Source organism: Lacerta agilis, chromosome 13 (assembly GCF_009819535.1).
Source record: "Lacerta agilis isolate rLacAgi1 chromosome 13, rLacAgi1.pri, whole genome shotgun sequence".
NCBI classification, from domain to species: Eukaryota; Metazoa; Chordata; class Lepidosauria; order Squamata; family Lacertidae; genus Lacerta; species Lacerta agilis.
Genome location: NC_046324.1, coordinates 37579579 through 37604040, shown reverse-complemented (window position 1 = coordinate 37604040; position 24462 = coordinate 37579579). Strand labels below are relative to the sequence as shown.

The following is a 24462-nucleotide window of genomic DNA, read 5'->3' as shown; positions in this document are numbered from 1 at the left end:
GTTTGCTAAGCACCACCTCCACATGTAGCCCTGGGCAGTGCTACACAGCAGTACTGTACCAGAAGACCTGTCCTACTACCATCACATTGCAGCACAATATTGCTCCAGTATGAGAAAGGCAATTGCAAAAAAGAGGGCAAATCAAGTCTCTTGAGTTTTATTGGCGTAGCTCAGAAGAAGGGCCTTTTGCCCAATGCAACAACCTGACCTGCTTGAACCTGCCTCTAAAGTGTAATAGGAGTCTCAGGTAGCAAGACACTATGGTGCCTAACAGGTGCTTTTACAGTGGTGGTGAGAAAGTACTTGATGGTCCCTTTGATATTGTTGCCTCTCCAATTACAGGGTGATAGACTGATGACTGATAGGTAAGAGGATGGGGAATTTTATTACAGTATTATTATTCATTTATGTATTACCCACCCTTTACCCTAAGGTCCCAGGGCATGTTACAACATAAAAAAAAAAATTAAAAACAGTTTTAAACAACCAACAATTACAAAAATGAGATGGGTCATTAAAATATATACTTCAGGTGTCAAAAGCCAGGGTAAAAAGGTGCACTTTCAGCAATCTCCAGAAGCTGTATCTTGAAGATGCCATGTACACCTTTAGGAAGTGTGGCTGCATACACACCAAGCATTTAAAATACCCTGGCCCAATATTGTGAACCATAGTTTGTCAATGGTGCTGGGAATTGTAGCTTTGTGCATTTTGAGAAATGCCAAGGATTTCGTTGACTCCACCCTTCCCGCATCATGCAAATGGTCATGATTCCATTACCTTGCTTTGCTCTTGGACAATTTGAGCACACCCTTTCTCAGAGCTTCCTGTTCCAGGGAAAGAGGAAGCTTGTGGAACAAGTCTGGGCACTTTGGATACTCCTGCCCTTCAAGTTTGCGAAGGCCTCAAGTATTCCCACTAGGGATGGATGATTTGTTCATATTAAAGGACTAGATGAGAGCTGTGTTTACGTAGCCCCATCCTCTTATGGCTACTTGGAGGCAATGCGACACACCTTAATATTTTTTTCTGTCCTTCAGTAATTTAACACGTGGAATAAAACTTGTCCCCTCCTTGGAATATCGCCTATTGTTTGCCCTAGCCTGCATGTACAGTACTGCCTATGTGTGAAAGGTCATGTATTTAAGCTCTGGGTAGCTAAGCAGTCAAATTTACAAATTCGGGTGTGCGTGTGACAAACTCCAGAGGGGCCATCCGATTTGGCGGCGATAGATTGTAATGGATTGTACTGAATACAAGGCTGATCGCCGAAGAAGGCTGATCGCCGAAGAATTGATGCTTTTGAATTATGGTGCTGGAGGAGACTCTTGAGAGTCCCATGGACTGCAAGAAGATCAAACCTATCCATTCTCAAAGAAATCAGCCCTGAGTGCTCACTAGAACAGTGTTTTTCAACCTTTTTGGGGCAAAGGCACACTTGTTTCATGAAAAAAATCACGAGGCACACCACCATTAGAAAATGTTAAAAAAATTAACTCTGTGCCTATATTGACTATATATAAAGTAATTCTCTTGAATAGGAATCAAATAAACACAAAGAAAGTATTTTATAATTACTTTTCAATTTTTCCCACGGCACACCAGGCAACATCTCGCGGCACACTAGTGTGCCGCGGAACAGTGGTTGAAAAACACTGCACTAGAAGGACAGATCCTGAAGTTGAGGCTCCAGTACTTTGGCCACCTCATGAGAAGAGAAGACTCCCTAGAAAAGACCCTGATGTTGGGAAAGATGGAGGGCACAAGAAGGGGACGACAGAGGATGAGATGGTTGGACAGTGTTCTCGAAGCTACTAACATGAGTTTGGCCAAACTACTAGAGGCAGTGAAGGATAGGCGTGCCTGGCGTGCTCTGGTCCATGGGGTCACGAAGAGTCGGACACGACTGAACAACAACACCAGGTGGTGGGGGAATCGTCACCCACCCACCGCTGCCTTGTTCTTTATTTTGCCAGAACAAAGGTGGAAACCCTATCCACCACCTTGCCCAAGAATGGGATATTGGGAGACCGGCCGATTAATTATCTATTGCAGTGGGGGATCCAGGCAATGCTTTTCCCGTAAAGGTCTCACGGCTGCTTCCTTGGGGAGCGCTGGAACCCCGCCTTGTTGCAAGGCGGCGGCAATTAACGCACAAATAATGAAAACAAAACAAAATTAAAAAATTCCTTCCAGTAGCACCTTAGAGACCAACTAAGTTTGTTTTTGGTACGAGCTTTCGTGTGCACCCACAGGAAAGCTCATACCAAGAACAAACTTAGTTGGTCTCTAAGGTGCTACTGGAAGGAATTTTTTATTTTATTTTGTTTTGACTATGGCAGAACAACACGGCTACCTACCTGTAACTAGCACAAATAATGAGTTAGGGGGCGAGCAAAATCGAGGGAGGAGAGACACCGTGCTCAGAGCGACTGCAGGAAGAGGAGGAAGAAAAAGACGGAGCAGCATGGTCTTACCCCACCCTCGCAGCCATGGAGCGTTTGGACTACAATTCCCATGACCCCCCCAGCTTGAGATGGTTTCCGGGTTCTAAGTGTTTTGTTTCCGGGCTTCTTGAGGATCACTTCCGGGTGGAGGGGCAATGTGCTGTGGAGTGTGCTGGTGGCTTTGACGGGAGGGAGGAGCCCCGGCGGCAGCGGAGGAGGAGCCGGAAAAGTCGGAGGGGGGATCCCGAGGCTTTGCTTGCCCGCGGAGGGGAGCTCCGTCGCCGGCCATGAGCGGTGAGTGGAGCGCGGAGCAAGCTTTGCTTGGCAAGGGAGGAGGAGGAGGTGGATGGATGGGCTGGCTCGGTGCTGCTCTTTCGCCCAACAATAACAACGGCAGCAAGGGTGGTGCTGGGGTAGGGTGTTAAAGCGTCCCTGGAAGCCCCCTGCCCCCACCTTTCTTAATGCCACTTTGTGCATGCTCAGACACACTCTGCCGCTCTACTGACAGTGGAGCAGCAGCATCCCTGGAGCCAGCAATTGTATCTTACCATGACAAAAGAAGAGAGAAAAGGGTGTTCGGAAAATGCCTTCCAGCGACTAATTTCCGATTGCAGTTTTTTTTTTTTTGTTTGTTAGTTAGCGCTTGTGTAGCTTGCTCATCGACGAATATTTCTCGTGGCCAGGGGTGGGCGTTGCGAAAAAGTCAGTGTTGAGAATGCAACAGGACCCTACTCTACTCTTGTGATGGCAGCTTGTTTTAAAACTGTTGTTGATATTGTTGTTGTTTTGATTGGTGTACCCTGCCCTGGGGCTTGACGGTGAAGGGCAGGCAAGGAATTGAAAGAACAGCAGCAGCAGTACCAGCAGCAGCAACGTGAAATCAACAGTAAATGACAATGCAAACTAAAACCAAAGCTCACCTTTCCTCATGACATAGTGTATGAAGTTATGCAAGGCCATGACCCTCATTGAGGCTGCATGGGGTGGGGTGGGCTATAGATGCATGCAAATAAATAAATTAAATAAATAAAGCTGCTAGCAAGGTAAATTTGGAATGGAATAAAAAGCACTGTTGTTCTTTTAGAAGTATTAGGACATTGCTCTCTGGCACTGGGCATTCTGTCCCTGTTTAGTAGTTTGCTGTCCCTGTTTCTAGACATTCATGGGTTAGTTAGAGAACGCGGAGCTCTGGCAGCTGACATATTCACATACTGTGGGATGCCTCCATCACTTTTTATGTCACAGCCTTCTGGTACTGAAATGAGACCCAACTAGGTTCTACTCAAAGTAGACCCATTGCTATTAATGAACCCAAGCTAATAATGCCTATTGATTTCAATGGGTATGCTCTGAGTAGGGCTAGCATTGGATACAGCCCCTAAAACTTGGCTAAATGGATCTGCTTGCAGTTTCCTCCCACACCCTAACCGTTTGGGCTTCTATGTATATCTACTTATTTACTTACGCCATTTGTAGCCTGCTTGCCCCCCAGGAGCTCTTGCTCTAAGCAGTGGAGAGAGATCCCCCCTTCTCCATTTTATCCCCACAGCACCCCTGTGTGGTGAGGCTGAGAGGTAGTGTGACTGGCCCAAGGTCACCCAAGGAGTTTGTGACTGAGTGGGATGTTGGCCTATCTCTTAGAGCTAAAGTATTTAACAAATTTTCTCTAGAGTTTTCTATCCCTTTGTGGCAATGTTATACAAGTCTGATGATGATGAGCTGAATAACTGGAAATAGTTAAATGTCAATAGAATTGCTGATAATACTTCTGGTGAAATTGACATAATCCAAGTTTGGTGAATTTAACATAAGTATAAGGAGTTTGGTTCTAGTTTGTGTGGATAGCCAGATCCTCCTGTTGCAAAAGTTGATCAGATATCAACTGTTTACTGTATATTCTGGCATATAAAACTACGTTTTAATCCAGGAAAATCTTCTCAAAAGTCGGAGGTCGTCTTATACGCCGGGTGGAGAATCTGCAGTCGAGTGTATCTCAAACGCTACATTTTAACTTGAAAAGTTGGGGGTCGTCTTATACGCCCAGTCGTCTTATACGCCGGAAAATACGGTAGTTCTAGTAACTGATGCCTTTATAATAACTTCTGTTATTAAGCTAATTCCATCTCTTTCAGTTCTCCTAAGTTTTCATTAGTTGTTGTTGAGTCCATCTGTTTGGTAAATAATGATCCAGGAGTTAATAATAATAATAATAATAATAATAATAATATTTATTATTTGTACCCCGCCCATCTGGCTGGATTTCCCCAGCCACTCTGGGCGGCTTCCAACAGAAATCAATACAAAAACATCAAACATTAAAAACTTCCCTAAAAAGTGGTTTCTTTTCGTTTTGGTTTACATAAAGGTTTATGTTGCATCTTATATTGATTATGCTGCTTGTTTTTCAATGTTGTTTCCTTAAACAACAATAAAGTACTTATTGTTAAAATAAGGCATCTATATTTTTATGTTGTTTAGTTAAACACTTTGAAAGTGCCTTAAATTTCCTAAGAAGAACTAGTCCAGGAGTGGGGGACCCAGGTCTTCGTTAGGATAACATAGGTTTAGGTGCCTGTGCCATATTTGGAGCATATATTCCTGCAATGTCATCCAAAGTGCAAATTAAAATAATGCCATAATAATAAATTTTTATTTATATCCCGCCCTCCCCGGCCAAAGATGGGAGTCTGTTTGCAAACAACTGGAGGCTGCAACGGGATTTTGATTTTATTTATTATTGTGTTTTCTCATCCTTCTTCCATGGAGTTTACAGCACTGCACATGACATACTCCCATTTTATCCTTTTTTCTTTATTTTCATAATTTTTTTATTTATGATTTTCAGTTATATGCAGTCATTTTAACATTTCAAAACTTCTTTCCTCCTTTCTGTGGTTTCTTAAATGTATTTTTATCATTTCCTGCATATTCTAAATTAACTTATTCTTTTATTCATCTACTTTAATTATAAACTCTTAGGAAACTGCAGGTTATTACAAAAACCCTACCAATGTCCTCATCTGTTTACAATTTGTTTGTAAATATTCAATAACTCATTTCCATTCTTTTATAAAAAGTTTGTTACCTTGGTTTCTTATTTTTCCAGTAAGTTTCACCATTTCTGCATAGTTCATAAGTTTTTGAATTCATTCTTGTTTTGTCGAGACTTTTCTTCTTTCAATTTTTGGGCAAGTAACATCTTGCCACTGTGGTTGCAAACACATGAATAAATTTCTATACTTTTTTAGGTAGTTTTACCCCTATAATTCCCAGAAGAAAAGCTTCTGGTTTTTTTAACGTTATTTTAAACATCTTTTTCTGTTCATTATATATCATTTCCCAGTAAGCTTTACCCTTACTGCAAGATCACCACATATGATAGAAAGTACCTTCTTTCTCTCTCCATTTCCAACACTTACTCAGTTTTGATTTATACATTTTTGCCAGTTTACTTGGTGTTAGATACCATCTATATTACTATTTCATATAGTTTTCTCTTAAACCATAGCATGCTGTAAATTTTATATCTGTATTCCACTATTATTCCCATGCTTCCATATCTACGGTATATTGTAACCAATATCTATTGCCCATTGTAGATTTTACCTGCTCATCCTTTGTCTCCCAATCTAGTAATACCTTATACATTTAGACAACACTTTTACATTCTGACAGATCTCTCTTCCATTGTGATATTTGTTTCCCAAACCCTCGTTTCCTATCTTTCTTAAATACTTCATTCAAATGATGATATTGTATTTATGTTGTTAACTTTCCTAATAAATCCTTAAATTTTAACTCTCTTCCCTCTTGTTTTACTAAATTTCTATAAGTTGTCCAATGTTCTATCATATTCTTTTTCTTGACCGTTATGGCTTCCAACGGTGAGAGCCAAAGTGGTGGTTTTGTCTCCAATAATTTTTTGTATTTATCCCATACTCTATACAATTTTTTTCTAATTATGTGATTTGTAAATCCTTTATGTACTTTCACCTTTTCATACCACAAATAGGCGTTCCAACCAAAGATATTATCATGAGCTTCTAAATCTAAGATATGTGGATTCTCCAGTGTCATCCATTCCTTCAACCAACAAAGACAAGATGCTTCATAATATAATGTCATATCTGGCAGGGAGAAATACCCGCCAGGGTCTGTTTTTGCATGCAGGGAAAGTCCCTAACTCACCAAGGGTTTGAGACCTATCGACTACCATCACCTAGTTTAGCTGGCCAGTCAAGGCCGTTCCTAAGGTGTGGCCGCTGTCACATGCTGACAGCATCTAGAAACCACAGATGAGTGCAGGATGGGGACCAAAGATGGACAAAACTGGTCCAGAAGGAGCATGATGTGACCACCACCAGAGGCACTACCCGTCCCTTAACACCCTTAACACCCCCATCATCATATTATTCCCTTGTTATTGTTACTTCTCCAAGAGCAAAGGGACAGCTTTGCTGTTCCACCTCCTTTAAAGCACTTGTATGACACAGTAGTGTCATGTTATCAGAGATTCCTGTTACACCTTAGTAGGAGGCAGAGGCATCTCTCTGGAGGCCAATTGGTGCCTGCTTCTGTGTCACCCCTGGTAAGCAGAGCATACACCTAGGGGAGAGGGTGCTTGCTTCTTGGGTACTTTCTGTAGCTCAGTGGTAGCACATCTGCTTTGCATGTAGAAGGTACCCAGTTCAAACCCTTGTATCTCCAGTTAGAGTTGAGAGAGATCCCCGTCTAAAATCCCAGAGAGCTACTTCCAGTCCGTGTAGACAACGCTGAGCTTGATGAACCAGTGGTTCGGCACAGCAGCTTCCTATGCTACTTCCTTCCTGCTACTTAGCTTTCCTGGTTCTCCCACCACGATCTATCATTGACCCTGTTCCCGTATGCCATAGATGGGAACCTCCAGAGGTTCTTGAAACCTCTATAAGAGCCCCAGTTGGCAGGGGCCCTTGTCAGGGTGAGCTGGACTCCCACAGCACAACAGAGGCCAGTTTGGGTTATGAGCTTGAAATCTATGTGTTTCAGAAACACTGCGAATGCGACAGCAGGCTGAGTAAGCCTTTTTCGTTCACGCTGACTAATTGAATTTCAGTTCTACAAGCAGAGTGGGGAGTCTGAGGTTGTTGTTGTTGTTGTTTTGAAACTATGGTTGCTTCAGAGGTGGCTAATGCTGGATAATATTATGAACAGTATTATTATTATTATTATTATTATTATTATTATTATTATTATTATTATTATTATAACTGGTCCATAATTGAAAGCTACCTTTAATGTTTTATTGTCTACATGTAGTGTTCTGCATTCTGTACACTTCTGTGGCATTTTATGAGATGGCAGTATATCATAGAATCATAGAGTTGGAAGAGACCACAAGGGCCATCCAGTCCACAAGGGCCAACCCCCTGCCAAGCAGGAAACACCATCAAAGCATTCCTGACAGATGGCTGTCAAGCCTCTATAAATACTTTTATAAATAAATAGAAATGCCAAGTCACAGACAGTTGGTCCATGTAGCTCAGTATCGCCTCCTCTGACCGGCAGTGGCTCTCCAGATTAGACAAGTTCATAGAGGGCAAGAGCATTCGTGGGTACTAGTCATGGTGACTGCGTTCTTCCTCCAGGACCAGAGGCAGTAGCCTCTGAATGCCAGTTGCTGGGGAACAACAGGGGAAAAGACTGCTGTGTTCATGTCTTGCATTGTCAGCTTTCCAAAGTCACCTTGCTGGAAACAGGACTTTGGACTGGACAGCCCCTTGGTCTTACTCAGCCGAGCTCTTGCAAGTGCTGTTTTCTGCAGCTCTGGCTCCTTGCAAATGTCTCTTGTCAAAACTACCGTATTTTTCTGTGTATAAGACTAGGTGGGTTTTTATTATTATTATTACCAAAAAGTTGGGTTTGAAATTGGGGCTCGTCTTATACACGGGTAGTGCTGAGGCGTGTTTTCTCAATTTGGAGTCTTAGACATGGGGGCATCTTATAAAAAATACGGCACTTGGCATGAAAAGTGCCCCAGCTTCTATTGCTTCAGTCACAATACAGAGCTAAAGTTTAGGCAATGTTTTTCATTTGTTGGGTCCATTAGGACATAGCCGCCATTGGTTTCTCTCCTGCTGTCCTTGATACCTTCACTAGGAAGCAAAAATGCAAGTTGTCTGTTAAATTTGACAGAACTGTTTCTCAGGCTTAAGACTTAAAACAGCTGCAGTGGTTGCCAGCTTGTTCCCAGGCCCAATCCAAGATGCTCATGCTGGTGTTTAAAGCCCTAAACAACTCATGTCCCCAATACAGTGGTACCTTGGTTCTCAAACTCCTTGGTACTCAAACAACTTGGAACCCAAACTGTCAGGGATTGCCCGTCTCCTCGAGAGGAGAGGGAGAGGAGAGGCCCTACTCAGGAGGAGAGCCGGGGCAAGGGTATTCCTTGGGAGGAGCAAGAGGAGAGAGGTCCTCCTCTCGAGGAAGAGAGGGTTGGAGGTCCTGGTCGAGAGGAGGACTGGGAGAGCAGCTCTTCGCGAGAGGAGGGCTCTCTACGCTACAGAGAACCCCAACCACTTCTGTCGACAGACTCCTCCTCCTCCTCTTCTGGCCTCTTGCCTGAGCTCTCTCCAAGGGAGGGGGATCTGCAAAGGCTTGGAGACTCTGGGCAAAGACCCAGCACCGCCAGCCAGAGAGGATCTGAGGAAGAACGGCCGCTTCCGGCGCCAGCACAGCATTGGGGGTTCAGGAGGCACCGCAGACGTCGTTTTAGGGTGCCGAGACTTTGGTGTTGGGCGGCAAACAGGAGAGGGGCACTTCCGGATTCTGCAAGTGACTGAGCGGTCATGTTTTGAACTAGCTCCACACTGTAAATAGTTATGCACAATAAATAGTTTCAGCTACTGAAGGCTCTGTCGTTACTCATGAGCAACACATGGGAATCTCCTGACAGCAATCCGGAAGTGTATATTTAATATATAGCCCCCTGTGCTTTCTTGAATTCTAGGGTTGCAGAACAACGTGGCAAAAAGGCAGTTTCTCCTGGAGAGATTATTGGATGCAGTTAAACAGGTAAGAAGTTGGGCCTACAAAGAGGAGAGGGTGCCTCCATGTTTGAAACCTTTCTAATAATAGTTGGAGCTGTCTCATTTTGATGCAATTCTAAATAGCTGTGTTGCAATATGTGTGATTGCTTTGTTTTTGCAATGCAGTTATGTTCCTAAATAATCCTGGACCTTAAGGGCTCTTCCAGATTATCTGTTTATTGAGTTTTTACTTGCATAAAGCTTAGGCGGAGGTTGAATGGTGCCCAGTCTGGTGGTTATGGAACAGGCATAGGCAAACTCCGGCCCTCCAGATGTCTGGGACTGCAATTCCCATCATCCCCAGCTAACAGGACCAGTGGTCAGGGATGATGGGAATTGTAGTCCCAAACATCTGGAGGGCCGGAGTTTGCCTATGCCTGTTATGGAACATTCTTTCTGGGGGTTTTTTGAGCAGAGGTTATATGACGACAATCATTCATCCTGATTTGGCTGTGCGGTGCATATATGTCTTACCACTAATCACCCCTTACTTTTCAGTATAGTCCTCTCCTAACAGCAAAAAGTAAGATTTTTTTTTAAAGTGTTTGCTGTATCTGGGCAATGGAACACTTCAGTCCACTTAGATTTCTAGGATGCACTTGAATACCTTCTGCAAAATACTGACAGGCTGGAAGCACCCTCAGTTTCCTTTTGCAAACCACCACTTCGTTTGAATAGGAATTGGCCAGGACAAGTAAATCAGTAGAGCTCCAGAAATTTACTTGCTGGATCATCTGCGCTCATGGCTCCTTTCCTGTATTCAAAATTAGTTGCAGAGGATTTGGAGGAGTTTGGCAGCTTTGGCCACATTTCTCATGCAGAAGCAATAGGAGAGACACTTGAACTGGCGTTTTTTGGGGGGGTTTTTTGCCTTCTGCAAATTTCTTTGCACTTTTGAGTACTTACTGGCTGCCCTTCAAGGAAAAGCTCCCAGCGCAGCTCGCAAAAAGAGGCAGTAACAATATATCTGTGGTTTGAAGTCAGAAAAGAAAAGAAGTTGCACAAGTTCATCCAGCCATGAGACCAGGTTTGGAGAACTTTTAGCCTTCTTGATGTTGTGCGTCAGTTTGCATTAGTTCCAGCCAGCATAGCTCAGCTGTCAGGGATGATGTCAGGATTCGTAGGCTAGCAGCTCCTGGGAATGCATGAGCTTCTTCACCTCTGCCCTAAATCATGGGTAGGTAAACTAAGGCCCGGGGGCCGGATCCGGCCCAATCGCCTTCTAAATCCAGCACGCGGGTGGTCTGGGGATCAGCGTGTTTTTACATGAGTAGAATGTGTCCTTTTATTTAAAATACATCTCTGGGTTATTTGTGGGGCATAGGAATTCGTTCTCTCCCCCCCCCCTTCAAAATATAGTCCGGCCTCCCACAAAGGTCTGAGGGACAATGGACCGGCCCCCTGCTGAAAAAGCTTGCTGACCCCTGGGGCCTAAATGATGGTCAGGGGTGCAGCAGGCAACACTGGCCTCTGCTCCTCTTTCCTTCCCTCCCTCCTCTGATGACCTCTTGCATCTCTGTCAGGCCACTAAGCCTGGGGGCATCCTCTTCCCAGGCCCTGGGGGGCAGGCGTGGCGGCATGAGGAGGCACTTCTCTTTAGGGTGGGGGGGGGGTGGCAGCTCGGAGACCAGGAGCGGCAGCAGTGGCTGCCTGGTGGACTCCCAAGAAGAGGGGAGAGGAGAGGAGGCTGAGGAAACACTCAAAAAAGGAGGGTGTTCGAAAAAGGTGAGAGGCTGCCATCTCTGCAGGCAAGGGGAGACATACAGTACCGGTAATTGAGATCCTGAGACGTACAGAAAGAATGCAATGGTAAAGAATGGTAAAGGGACTCAAAAAGGGTGAAAACCCTTGAGCTAAGCCAATACATGTGGACTTTTGTAAAATGGAACCGCAGTTTGATTTTACTGCCAAACCTCATGCTTCTTTCACCCACATAGTTCCAAAATCTTTATTTTATTTTATTTTATTTTATTTTATTTTAAAGATTGGCATTTTAACTAAAGGTGTACGGTGACTCGCTTAAGTTGAGTATCAACATATTTAAAACTCTCCTCATCACGCCATTGATGCTGACCGTATCTGTTCATTACAGTGCCAGATCAGATTTGGAGGGAGGAAGGAGATTGCTTCCGATTCGGACAGCAGGTAAGTCTGAAAGGATATTGAGTAAACGGCACTTGTTTTTAGTCATGCGTGTCATCGGCTGGCTTGATGCTTCAATTTGCCCGATAGGTACATTCAGGCTAGTCTGGGAGAGCGGGGAGGTAGTTGTTAGAGAGTTGTGTTTGTGCTGTGTGCAGGATGGTATGAGGCAAGAGTTTACAACCTCTGCAATGAATGGTGGGGGGGCAGTAGCCTAGGGTGCACAACGGCAGCAGCTTACTTGACGCCCTCCCCCCAATAAATTGGTCCTTGATAGGGGGTTTCAATAATTGTTGGTCCTTCAGGTTCATCAAGCTCCCCTGGGGATTGCTGTGACTAAGAAATAAGTTACTTCCCACAATGGTACAATCTTCGTTGTTTTTCTTAGAATGGAAATTACCTTGAGCTTATTTTGGGAAGAAGCGATTGCAGAACTTCCCCATTCTTCAGTTTCATTTCCATCTCAACGTGGGAAAGATTTGTAGTGCTTGTTGGAAGTTATAAGGAGGTTTCCCGATTTCTATGCGTTGTGGGGTTAATCAGGCTCTGGGGAAGATAACGCCAGGAGTCAAAAGCCAGGGTCTTTGTCATTGGCCGAAAGCTTTCTAAGGAAGATGCCAGGCGCAGTGCTGTGGGGAGGGAGTTCCACAACTTGGAGGTGCCAGAGAATGGCTCTAACCCTGAGCCACCTACCGGTAAGTTGTTGGCCGTCACCACATCTTGTGGCAATGATTTCCACGGGTTAACAGTGGAATCCACCAGTTGCTCATGAATCCTGTGCACCTCTTTACCATTTCTTCCACCCAACCCCGAAATTCATGCTGTAGGACTTGTGAACTGAGTGTGTCTGTTTCTGTGATTGGGTCTCTGCCCCAGGTTTGGCTCCCATTCCTTCTGCTTTCCCAGCCTTCCCAGTTTTGCTGAGTAAAGTGGATAGGAATCCTCTTTTGACCGTGACCTGCGGGTGTGTAGCAGGAACCAGCAGGTTTTGAGGTCTGATTGCAGCAATCAGTGAAATAGGTTCCTGTGCTAAACTGGGGTATCGTTACCGTTTTGCATCGACTTAAGCTGGGAGGTGGATAGTGCCTTTAAATCTTGTTTCTCCCCTTCTCCCTTTCCTATGGTGCTGCTTATTAAGTTTTGTCTGTTTTGCAGAGTTACATGTCTCTGTGCTCAGTTCGAATCTGTGCTTCAGCATGGCTTGAAGAGGACCCGGGGATTAGCCTTAACAGCAGCAGCTATCAAGCAGGCAGCAGGCTTCTCCAGTAAAGCTGAAATGGGTAATTTGGGATTCCAATGCGCTCAGCTCTTCTTTTTTTGGTTAAAAAAAAAAAGTTTAAACAGTCTGTCTTGCATGTAAACAGCTGGCAACAAATGAGATTTCAATAATGCTGCTGGAATTGAAGAGAAACAACTGTTCTTATTAGTTTGGGTCTCCCCTGCTTCATACGCACCATACATTTACAGCACATGACTTCCCCCAAGGAATCATGGGAACAGTAGTTTACACCTCCCAGAGCTACAATTCCCAGGACCCTTAACAAACTACAATTTCCGGAGTTATTTCCTGGGGGTAGGGTGGGTGCTTTAAATGTATGATGTGTACACAGCCACCATTTTTTGTTGGGGGGCGGCGGCATGCATTCTTTTGAGCTGTTACACATATATCCTACTTTTAAGCAAATAAGGATTTATGGAGAGGGTACAGAGAAGGATAAGTAACCAAAACAATCAGAGGGTTGGAGCAACTCTCCTGTAAAGAAAGTTTAATAGCATTTGGGGATGTTTAGGGAAGAAAGGAAACCAACTACCCAGATGCTCTTGGACAGCAACTCTTGGCATCCCTGACCGTGGGCTAAACTGTCTTGGGATCATGGGAGTTGTAGTATAATAATATGTGGGAACCCAAAGTAGAAGAACTCTGGTTTATGGCTACCCAGGTGGGCTGTTAAATACAAGGCTGGTTTGAACCAGTGAACCCTACAATGGAGGCAAGAGCTGTAGCTCCGTGATAGAGCATCTGCTTTGCATGCAGACAGTCCAGGGTTCAGTCCCTGGTGCCTCCAGGTAGGGTGCAATTAACCTTGTGCTGAATTGATTAATTAGCAAAACCCAGGTGCTGTTAGTTAGGTTCTTTGCATGTAAGCTTGTGATTGGGTTGGCTGGCCATCAGACTTCTACAGTTTGTCAAAAGAGACCCTGTTAGTTCAACGTGCCTGGGTGTTACGCCATACTTCCCAACTTAAGTCCATTGTACTCCTCCAAAAGTTTGTTTTTTAATCCGGTTGGTGGTTTCCATAATGCCTTCTACTCACCCTTGTAACCCTGCTTCTTTTCGATGTATGAACAGATAATTAGAATCTAGGTATTAGTTTTTCTTGGTTTTTCATTCTTGGCTAAAAGTTTGTGTAATTGAGAAGCTTGCCTTACTTTAAATAAACCTTTATATATATATTTACTGGTATGAGTTGTCACTTCAAAGTTGCCCGATGCTAACTTCAGTTGCTTGTAAATTTGTCTTCTACCATAAATTGTTATTTTTCTTATCTCCCGGGCTTGAGAGGACTTCTCTCCGCCTACTTGGCAGAGATAAACACCGGAGAGCTGCTGCCAGTCAGTTTAGACAATGCTGAGCAAGGTAGAACAATGGTTTGAGGCAGGATAATGTAGTTTTTTAATATGTTCTTGTGATGCTGAGGCAAATGGTAGGCCAGGCTGGTCTCATCATAACAGTTTGAAGAGGGTTTGCTAAATAGATGACTTGGGAAGCAAAAGCTTTTTTAATCTCTTTACCCATTATCAAGCTTTTCAATTCCTTGGAATCTGTTTTTAATACTCTACTTAAAGAACAGGCACTTATCCTTAAACTTCTCTGTTAATTAAAATTTCCCCTAAATCGGGAGCAGAAAAGTTCTCCCCTAAGCATACTTGCCTGGGAGTAAACCCTCTTGAACACAGTGGGACTTAGATCTGCATTGGCTTGTGCTACAGGTTTGGCTATGCTATGCTAATTAAACGGTGAGTATGATGACCTTTCGACACAGGAGATTAGGTCTGGCAGTAAAAATTCAATCCTGTAGGGATAACTTGTGAATCGCTTCAAAGCTATTTCCATTCAAGAAGGTACAGTATGTGGTTACATTATCAACCAGCTGGAAAACTGTTTTCAAAGCATTCAGCTAGCATTTTCAAGAACAGAATGGGTAGCTTGTTGCTTTAATTACCCTGCGTGCAATTGGCCGAAGATTAAAAAGTGTGACTTGAAATAATGATTATTTGGGAATTGTCACCAGGGTTATGAGGCCCAGTTCAGATGCAATGAGGCCACTCGAAAACAACAACATAGTTTGTGTGAATCAGCAATGAGTTTATGTATCCCCCCCCATTTTTCTGTCTTTTTCCTCAATTGCTCAGCTGCAGAGGAGATTTCCTGGTTCCTTAGCCACTGTTTCCCCATCCTGTGATGTTCTAACCAGGCACCTGTGGTTTCGGCACTTCCTGCAAATCGGGATCCAGGTTTCCAACCCTGGTTTGTAGGGGGCCCTTTAACCAGGATCCTAGTTTGAATGTCATGGGAAAGCATGGTTGAAGAAACCAGGATGTCTTTTCTGGGTGTGCTGAAGGAGAACTGGAGCTAAGTTATGGTTTGTGCTTTGTTGGAAAATGGGCCCCCTTCCATCTGAACTGTAGAGTTGACGATGGCAGTACTTCTCTGTCTCCTGGGATTTTTGCCGATAAGATTTCAGATGACCTTATGTGTGCCTATGAATGCATACTTTTTCAGAGCCGGTGTTCTGGTACTATGTGAAAGAAGTTCTAAATAAACATGAGCTGCAGCGTTTCTACTCCCTGAGGAATATTACCACAGACGTTGGCAGAGGTCGCGCTTGGCTGCGCTGTGCGCTGAATGAACATTCCTTAGAAAGATACTTTCACATGCTGCTTGCAGATAAAAGCAGGCTGAGGTAACTTCCCTTTTTTATCCTTTTCCTGACAGGTAAATTTCTACTGGCAGAGGCTTCCTGATGAGCCGCCTGAAACTGCAGCAACAGGCTAAAATTTCTATTTATGGCACGAACAGATGACGTACTCATTTGTTTTTAAATAGCAAAGTGTTTGATCATAATTTAAGTAATTGGCGATTCTAGGCAATTCTGCAGCAGAATATATATATATATGTGTGTGTGTGTGTGTGTGTATACACACACACACACACACACACACACACAGTATATGATTCCAAATGCATTGGGGTACATAACAATTTTGTATGAGTCTTCAGTCACTGCCAGTTTTGTTTTAAGGTACCCAAGAGGCTGTATGAAAAACCCCTACAAACAGATACTGACCTTAGGCAAGTCACTGTGTATCAGCCTTGGCCTATATCATTTCACACACACACACACACACACACACACACCCTGCTCAATCTTCCACATGCTCCCATACATATTGACTTGGTTTAAGTGCAATTGTCTGATAAATCATGGTTTATTAGGTGGAGAATTAGCCTTGTGCCCATGCAGTCTGTCATCATCCCTCCCCTTGACTTCCTGACTCGGTGCTTCATTAAACCATGGTTTCCCATTGCATTCTGTTCACCTGCTGCCATGAAGGCAAGTGTGGGGATGGAGGCTGTCTCTCAGGTCTCATAATCCATGGCTTATTAGACTGATAGCTGCATCTGGCCCTCTCTAGCTCACTTACCTTCCATGGAAGAGTGTGCATGAGAGAGTTCTTTTTTACTGTGCAAAGGAAAGTCTGCACTAGCTCTGTTTCTTCAGTATGCAGACTCTAATCCTCATAACACAGCTAAGGTCTCTGTAGACCAGAGTTTACCTATGCCTTAACCCTTCGCTCCCTATCATCTAGAGCAGTCTTCATGCTGGCTGGGACTGGTGGAAACTGTAGTCCAACAACATCTGGAAAGCCACATGTTGGGAAACGCCTTTATAGTGGCTGGTCAGGGCATAACGCAAGGTTGGGAAGCAGATGAGTAATGCATGGGGTTGGGTTGAGGGACTGATGGCTATGAGGTTTAGTCACCCTGTTGTGTTTGGTGTTTGGCTATTGCTGTGGCTGTTAACATTGTAGAGGGTGTGTGCAGGGGGGATAGATTGGCGGGTTCTTTATACACAGTCTTTATAGTAGTGTTAATGGGACATTGGAGAAAGCCAGTCCCCGAGCTTTTAAAAATGCACTCTGCAATGTTGAGCCTCAGCAGCTTACAAAGTACTATAGATAGATAATTACTGTTGAGGAATCCTTTGTCCATAACTGGGTTATGGCCTCTTCTCTAAACTGAGGCTGGCTTCACTCTGCTACAGCGTAGCCTTGGTATCTGATCTGTGTCTTGAGAGTTGGAAGACAGTACTAACAAAGTCCGACTATTTTTTTTAGATCATAAAGGTGTCATGGGCAACACATGTGCCATTTTTCCACTTTCTTTCAGTTCATAAAGTAGTATAGCGCCTCCCCTGTCCCCGTTCGAAAGGGAGTTAGTAAGAACCACAGTAGATTTGTTTACCTTTTTGTCCTGCCTTCTTTTTTTTTTTTAAACACCTAGTGTCTTCTACGAAGACTGGTCCTTCATGATGGATGAAGAGCGCTCTAGTATGATTCCCACTATGGCAGCTGGTATGTATACTCCAGTCTGATCTGTGGGGCAGTTTGTGGTGGAGACTGGACTAGAAATGTTTTAATGCTGGGTAACGTTTTTGGTACAGATAGGAAGAAATGAATTTATTTATATGCTGCTTCCGTGCCAAAATGGCTTCAAAGCAGGTTACAACTATAAAATCAGTACACAGTTGAAATGCCCAACGACAGTTCCAATCACAGTTAAAACAAGCAGTTAATAAGTGTGACAATTAAAAACAGTTTAACCCCCACCTCACAGTTTAAACAGTAAAATCACAAGTTCATTTCAGGGGAACACTTGCCTAAACAGTTGTGTCTTCAGGAGCTGGTGGAATGCCAATACTGATGGGATCCTCCCATATTTCAGCAGGGAGAACATAGCCCAAGACTAATGCCACCAGTGAAAAATCCCTCATCTGTTCTACCACAAGCTGATAATCATCAGATTGTAGCAGAACTAACTGGGTTCCATTAGCTGATTGTAGTGCCCTTGCTGGGCAGCAGAGGGGAAGTTAAAAGGAGCAAGTAGCCTTATAATGTTCTTTTTTTTCTTTTTGTGAACTGCTTTGAGGTTTCTTTTACAATCAAGTGGTATATACATTTTATGATTTTTTTTTTTTGGTAAATTTGTCCACTGAGTTACATTGCATTTTTTTTTTGCTTTTATCTAAAGGGCTGCATTCTATTCTTTTTGCAATCAACATTGATAACAAGGATTTGAATGGGCAAAGCAAGTGTCCACCCACAGTCTCTGACCTTCTCAAAGAATCCACACAGAATGTGACCTCGTTGTTGAAGGAATCTACTCAAGGAGTTAGCAGCCTCCTCAGAGAAATCACGGCATCCTCTCCTGTTTCGATCTTAATCAAATCGGATCAAGATGCCGACCCTTTGCCCATTTTATCGAAGAGTCTTAGCGGTGGTAAGTCTTACTGAGCTGACTGCATTGACAGAGGTAGCCTGCAAGAAAAGAGACTTGTGTTAGATGGTAGCTGTGATTTTGAACATGGGAGGTTTTCACTCATACCTTGTCTCCTAGGCAGCACCTCTTCCATGTACCCAGCTGTTTGCTTCTGCATGGTATGGTGTAATGGTTAGAGCGCAGGACTAGGACATGGGAGATCAGGGTCCCAAACCCCATTCAGCAACAAAACTCACTGGGTGAGCTGGAGTCAGTCACTAATTCTTAGCCTAACCTACCTCACAGGGTTGTTATGGGGGTAATGGGGAGGAGGAAGAACCATATGCACTGCCTTGAGCTCTTTGGAGGAAAGGTAGGATGTAAATGCAGTAAATAAAGATTCATCATGCATAGGTGGTCAGGCAGCTAACACATTCAGATGAACACATGATAGACCAGTTAAGTTGTAGACTTTCTGTCTGTATCAAGGGGGAAAGGCATGCAAGAGACGGTGACTAGGTCGAGAGTTCTCGCTATACAGTTAAGAACGACAAGCTGCTACATTGTCGTAGGTCACATCTGTGTTTGCCGTCGGGAATCCATATGAGCCGTAGCAATAGCGTGAAGAATAAATTCATAAGAAATTGGCTTCTGTTCTGCACCTGTGCAAAGCCATCTTTTTTGTTGTTGTTCAGTCGTTCAGTCGTGTCCGACTCTTCATGACCCCATGGACCAGAGCACGCCAGGCACGCCTATCCTTCACTGCCTCTCGCAGTTTGGCCAAACTCATGTTAGTAGCTTCGAGAACACTGTCCAACCATCTCATCCTCTGTCGTCCCCTTCTCCTTGTGCCCTCCATCTTTCCCAGCATCAGGGTCTTTTCTAGGGAGTCTTCTCTTCTCATGAGGTGGCCAAAGTACTGGAGCCTCAACTTCAGGATCTGTCCTTCTAGTGAGTACTCAGGGCTGATTTCTTTGAGAATGGATAGGTTTGATCTTCTTGCAGTCCATGGGACTCTCAAGAGTCTCCTCCAGCACCATAATTCAAAAGCATCAATTCTACGGCAATCAGCCTTCTTTATGGTCCAGCTCTCAAGCTCATAATTTGACAAGATGTCTGAACTGACAAAATTGCAACAGATTGCTTCACCGCTGGAAAGCAGAAAAGTAGAGCTTAAGTTACAGTTCACCTATACATTTGCGAATTCAAACCAAGCTTGGGATTTTAAAACCATGGCTATCACAAAACCATGGCTTCAAGTGACATGCTATAAAATCTTGATTCTAGAAATAAGCTAGGCTTAGACATAATGATGGTAGGGACCCAGGTGGCGCTGTGGGTTAAACCACAGAGTCTAGGGCTTGCTGATCAGAAGGTCGGCGGTTCGAATCCCTGCCACGGGGTGAGCTCCCGTTGCTCGGTCCCAGCTCCTGCCCACCTAGCAGTTCGAAAGCACGTCAAAGTGCAAGTAGATAAATAGGGACCGCTCCAGCGGGAAGGTAAACGGCGTTTCCGTGCGCTGCTCTGGTTCGCCAGAAGCAGCTTTGTCATGCTGGCCACATGACCCGGAAGCTGTCTGCGGACAAACGCCGGCTCCCTCGGCCTATAGAGCGAGATGAGCGCCACAACCCCAGAGTCGGACACGACTGGACCTGGTGGTCAGGGGTCTCTTTACCTTTACCTTTAGGCATAATGATTAGGTAGCTCAGTTAGTAGAGCATGAGACTCCTTAGGATCGTGGGTTTGAACCCCACATTGCAGGGAGTTGGACTAGATGACCCTCGTGGTCCCTCTCAGCGCTACAGTTCTATTATTAGAATCCTGAAAAACTATTAGTTCACACTCCCCCCCCCCCAGTTGCATATATGCTACCCTGTAAAATTAGAATAAGCTTTCTAAAATAAAAAAACCACTCTTTCTTATAGGCTGTGTGTTTTCATCTCTCTCTCTTCTGCAGATTTAAAATGCAGAAAAGATCGGATGAAGAAAAAGAAGAAAGTCACAAATATCATTTTGTTTGATGATGAGGAAGATGAACAAAACCCGGGGGATGTCTTAAGGGGAACTGTTGCAGGGGAAAGCTCCGAAGAAAACTTGGACAGGTTTTCACCCTACGTAGCTTCTCCCCCTGGCCCTGGAGAGATGCTAGCTAAACTGAGTGGGGACCAAAGTGTGCCTTTGTTGAAAAATGATTCTGTATATCTCAATGGGGACTGCGGCTTCCAAAAGTTGGATGTGAAAAGTATAGATGATGAAGATGTGGATGAAAATGATGATGCGTACGGCAACATTTTAGGAAACCGCTGCTTGGCAGAAGACACAGCGTCTTGTGGAAAGTGAGTATTCTGCAATGGCCCAAGACGACAGCATGTGGCATTTTCCTATGTTACTTAAGAGGCAAACTCTTAATTTGATCCAGGGGTTGTTTTGTCATGCATGGCTTTTATCTTCAGCAGGTTTGGGTGCCAAATTCCACACTCGCAAGTCTCTCTATGGCCCTCATAACCCTTTCCCCAGGCCACTCCCCACCCTGGCCCTGCTTTGAACCCCCAAGTGTTTTTGCCTGGCTTGAAGGTGTCCTTGAACTCCGATACTGGCCCTAATTTGCCTGAATGGAGGCTAGAGGTGGGTTTGCAAGTGTGCGTAGAAATTCCCGTACGAAGGAAAAAATTACATTTGTGGCTCCATCTGCTTTTGACTGTGGCTCTGCCCCACACCTGGCATGTGGCGTCCGCAAGGCTGCCCCAAAGGGAATGAGGCCCTTGGGTTGAAAAAGCTTCCCCACCCTTGATCTTTGGGGAATTTCATTTTCACCGCTTTCTGAACCAGGTGGCGGAGTCCTTCTTGCTACCTGTCCTGCCTTGGCCAAGTTAGTCATGAATCATCTTGGACTTTGAAAAACAGCATCTCTCTCTCTCTCTCTCTCTCTCTCTCTCTCTCTCTCTCTCTCTCTCTCTCTCTGTGTGTGTGTGTGTGTGTGTGTTTGTGCATGCACGAGAACATATTTATCTAGAGGGCAATCCTTTTTAAAAATCTAGGAAGCTGCCTGCTACAGAGTCAGCCTATTGGTCCATCCAGGTCAGTATTGTCTACCCCAGTGTTTCCCAAACTTGGGTCTCCAGCTGTGTACAACTCTCATCATCCCTAGCTAGCAGGACCAGTGGTCCGTGATGATAGGAATTGTAGCCCAAAAGCAGCTGGAGACCCAGGTTTTGAAAACACTGGTCTACAGACAGAATGGCTGGTAGTGGATCTCCTGGGTTTCAGTCAGCTCCTAGCTCCCTCTGGGGATCGAACCTGCGACCTTTTGCATCCAAAGCAAGTGCCCAACGACTGAGCCGCAAAGGAAGCATGTGAGCAAAGGACTGTACAGTATGCATTCAGCTGCCACAGCATTGCATTAACCCAGTGCAGTGCTAGCCCTTGTCCAGTCCTGGTGAAGAGGAGCTCCACGGTCAAGTTTGGAAGAAGCAGGTTAGACAGTGGCTGGGAGAAGATAGCCAGAGCAGGGGAATGATGGACAAGGACCCATGTATATCCACTGAAGAAACTGGCCAGCTCAGATACCAGATGGAGCTTGATGAAACTGTAGTGAAATACAGGCAGTTCTGCCACAGGGGGGCAGTTTGGATCGTCAGCGAAACCTGGTCTCGGAAGAAATCACTTGGTACATTTACCTGAAGAGCTTGCAGAGCTGCCTTTGGATTTTGGTTAGGTGTTTCCTGCAGCAAAATCCCTTATTATTTGTGGAAACACAATACACTTTACAATCGCCCTAGATCAGTGTTTCCCAAAGTGCGGAATGCGTACCCCCAGTAGTACACGAAAGGGTTCAAAGGGTACATAGAAGATTTTAAAAACTGTGCTTTATTGTAGTTTATTTGTTTTTTTTAAGCTGCGGAAAACAATTCATTAAAATTGAATATATTATCTTCATCTGAGAAGGTGGTACATGATTATTGTAAGTTTGCAAAACACTGGTAAATGATACCCCATTGGAGTCATTCCCTATCCAGATTAGACAGTTTTTTATTTTATTTTGCCCTTGTGTTGAAGACTTTCTTGTTTTGGAAAGCCTTCTTGGAAGGATGATCTCACCCCATGTGCCATATAAACCTTTGGGATTTAAAAATGTACCCTATACTGCTGTGTTCACAACATGATGCTGGTTTGCAGCCTTTTTTTGCCTTGCCTTGCCTTGAAATTTTTGGATGTAAAGTGATTGATAGATGAAGCTTCTGGATTCATGCTTAGTGTCAAGGCCCAGATCTGCTGCTTCTGTAGGTGATGCTAATGATGGAGCTGAACCCATGTCCTCTGTGTCTGTATTCAAACCACCGCTCACGTCACAACAGCCATAGAGAGTGTATGCCTGGTACTGGATATTTGTGCTTCTTGCTTTGGGCAAGCAGTGTGGTGTAGTGGTCAGAGCATTGGCCTAGGACTTGGGAAACTAGGATTCAAATCCCTGCATAGCCGTGAAGCTCGCTGGGTGACCTTTGGCCAGCCACAGCCCCTAGCCTAATCTACCTCACAGGGTTGTTGTCAGGGTAAAATGAGGAGAGGAGAACCATATATGCCACCTCGAGCTCCTTGGAGGAAAGGTTGGATATGAATGTAGTAGCAATAAGAGAACAATAAATTAGATAAAAATAGCAACAGTTGGGATAGCTGACCAGACACATTTACCAAAATGTTCATGGGTGTTGATACATACTTTTGTATCTTGTGAGCTGCTGTGAACACACTTACTTTTTATTTTCGAGACAAAATTACGGAGTTAAAGTAACAATCTAGCAAGATATAAATAAAAACAGAAGTGTGTCAGGGGGCGGGGGAGTACAAAACAACGACAACTGGGTTCACAGCCATTGCCTAATAAAACTAAAGTACATTTTCAAGAGACTGCACAATGCGTTAGATGTTACAAACAAAACCCAACCTAATACAGAGAGAATGCAAAGCAAATGTTATGAAACCAAATAAATCCACGTTTCATTGGGACTTGCCATCCCTGTGATTGGCTTGTCATATAAGTAAAAAAAGGCTGCCAATTTTTTTGGGGGGGGGGGATTACATAGGTTTAGCTGCACACTGAGACACTTTTAATTTATAAGTCAGTCAGAGCCATCTTTCCCATAGAGCTTAGTGGCGTGTTGCACCAGGGCGCTGGCCTCTCAGGGGTGCCCCAGCGAGTGGGGGAGCTGCGTGGCTTTGTTGGCGGCCTCCCCTTTCCCTGCATGCCCACCAGCTGCGCCCCATCAACCATATGGCTGGCGGGCCTGTAGCTTCCTTCACCAGCCTCCGCGGGAAGAAAGCGATCCCTGCAGAGGCTTAGGATGGAAGCTGTGCCCTGCCAACTATATGGCTGGTGGGCATGCAGCTTCCTTCGCAAGCCTCCACGGGAGGAAAGCGATCCCCACAGAGGCTTGGGAAAAGGTCGACAACTCTGGGAAATGGGGGGGGGGGGCGGCACCGGAGGGATCTTTGCACCACAGCGCCGGATATGCTTAAGGCGGCCCTGAAGTCAGTTTCTCAGAAGTGAGAATAAACATTACTTTAGGAATAGGAATAGGAATAATTTATTATTGTCCAAGTACATCTTCCAACATACTTGGAATTTGTTTCGGCTACATTGCAATGTAAACATACAGACACTGTTCCTCTCACAATACATAGAAGCAAAGAAACCCCACCCATAATTTACCTCCCCTTCAGCTATACAACTACGAATTTAACAATTTAATGGCACAAGGGGAAAAAAACTATTCTTGTGCCTGGCCGATTTTGTATATGAAGTCCTGTAGCAACGTCCAGATGGAAGTAAATCAAGCAGATGATGACCGGGATGTAAAGGATCTGCTACAATTCTCTCTGCTCTCTTCCTAACTGTTTATACAACCAAATGTTTATACAACCTGAGAACTCCTTCCAGCCCTGTAGTCGACCCATCAGAAATTGATGAGAGACATAGTTTGGAGTTTAAACACACTTTTCGTGTGTGTGGGAAAGCTGTGTTCTAGTTAAAGCCTGATGTTACACACAACTTTTGTTTTCTGAAAAATGTGATTGTTATTTAGACCGTCCGAGGGCGTCACGAGCAACTCGCTGGTTTGCGCCTGGTCTCCTCTGCAAGTCCTGAATGATGATTCTGACAAGTTGTTCCCTGTCAGTGCTGTAGGCTCTTTCTCCCAGACCGGTGAGTATCTATTGTTAGCAGTCAGTATTTTGCAGCCAAATGCAAAGAATGTCTGAAACAAGTAACTGA

The 24462-nt window shown here is 44.4% G+C and overlaps 1 protein-coding gene across 7 annotated transcripts in view; it reads left to right on the top strand.

The window, feature by feature from the left end:
- Nucleotides 1-2580: 2580 nt before the first annotated feature.
- SNX29 (sorting nexin 29) overlaps nt 2581-24462 on the top strand; it is a 196132-nt gene continuing 174250 nt past the window's right edge. For 5 of the 7 annotated variants that reach the window (XM_033166457.1, XM_033166456.1, XM_033166461.1 and 2 more), the window contains exons 1-9: nt 2582-2741; nt 9433-9497; nt 11604-11656; nt 12809-12933; nt 15438-15618; nt 17220-17290; nt 17967-18215; nt 20152-20530; nt 24275-24393. In XM_033166457.1, the coding sequence (XP_033022348.1) occupies nt 2735-2741; nt 9433-9497; nt 11604-11656; nt 12809-12933; nt 15438-15618; nt 17220-17290; nt 17967-18215; nt 20152-20530; nt 24275-24393 (1249 nt within the window). In that variant the 5' untranslated portion in view covers nt 2582-2734. Of the gene's footprint in view, nt 2742-9432; nt 9498-11603; nt 11657-12808; nt 12934-15437; nt 15619-17219; nt 17291-17966; nt 18216-20151; nt 20531-24274; nt 24394-24462 lie in introns of all 7 variants that reach the window. The other 2 variants (XM_033166462.1, XM_033166463.1) reach the window with 2 other exon arrangements.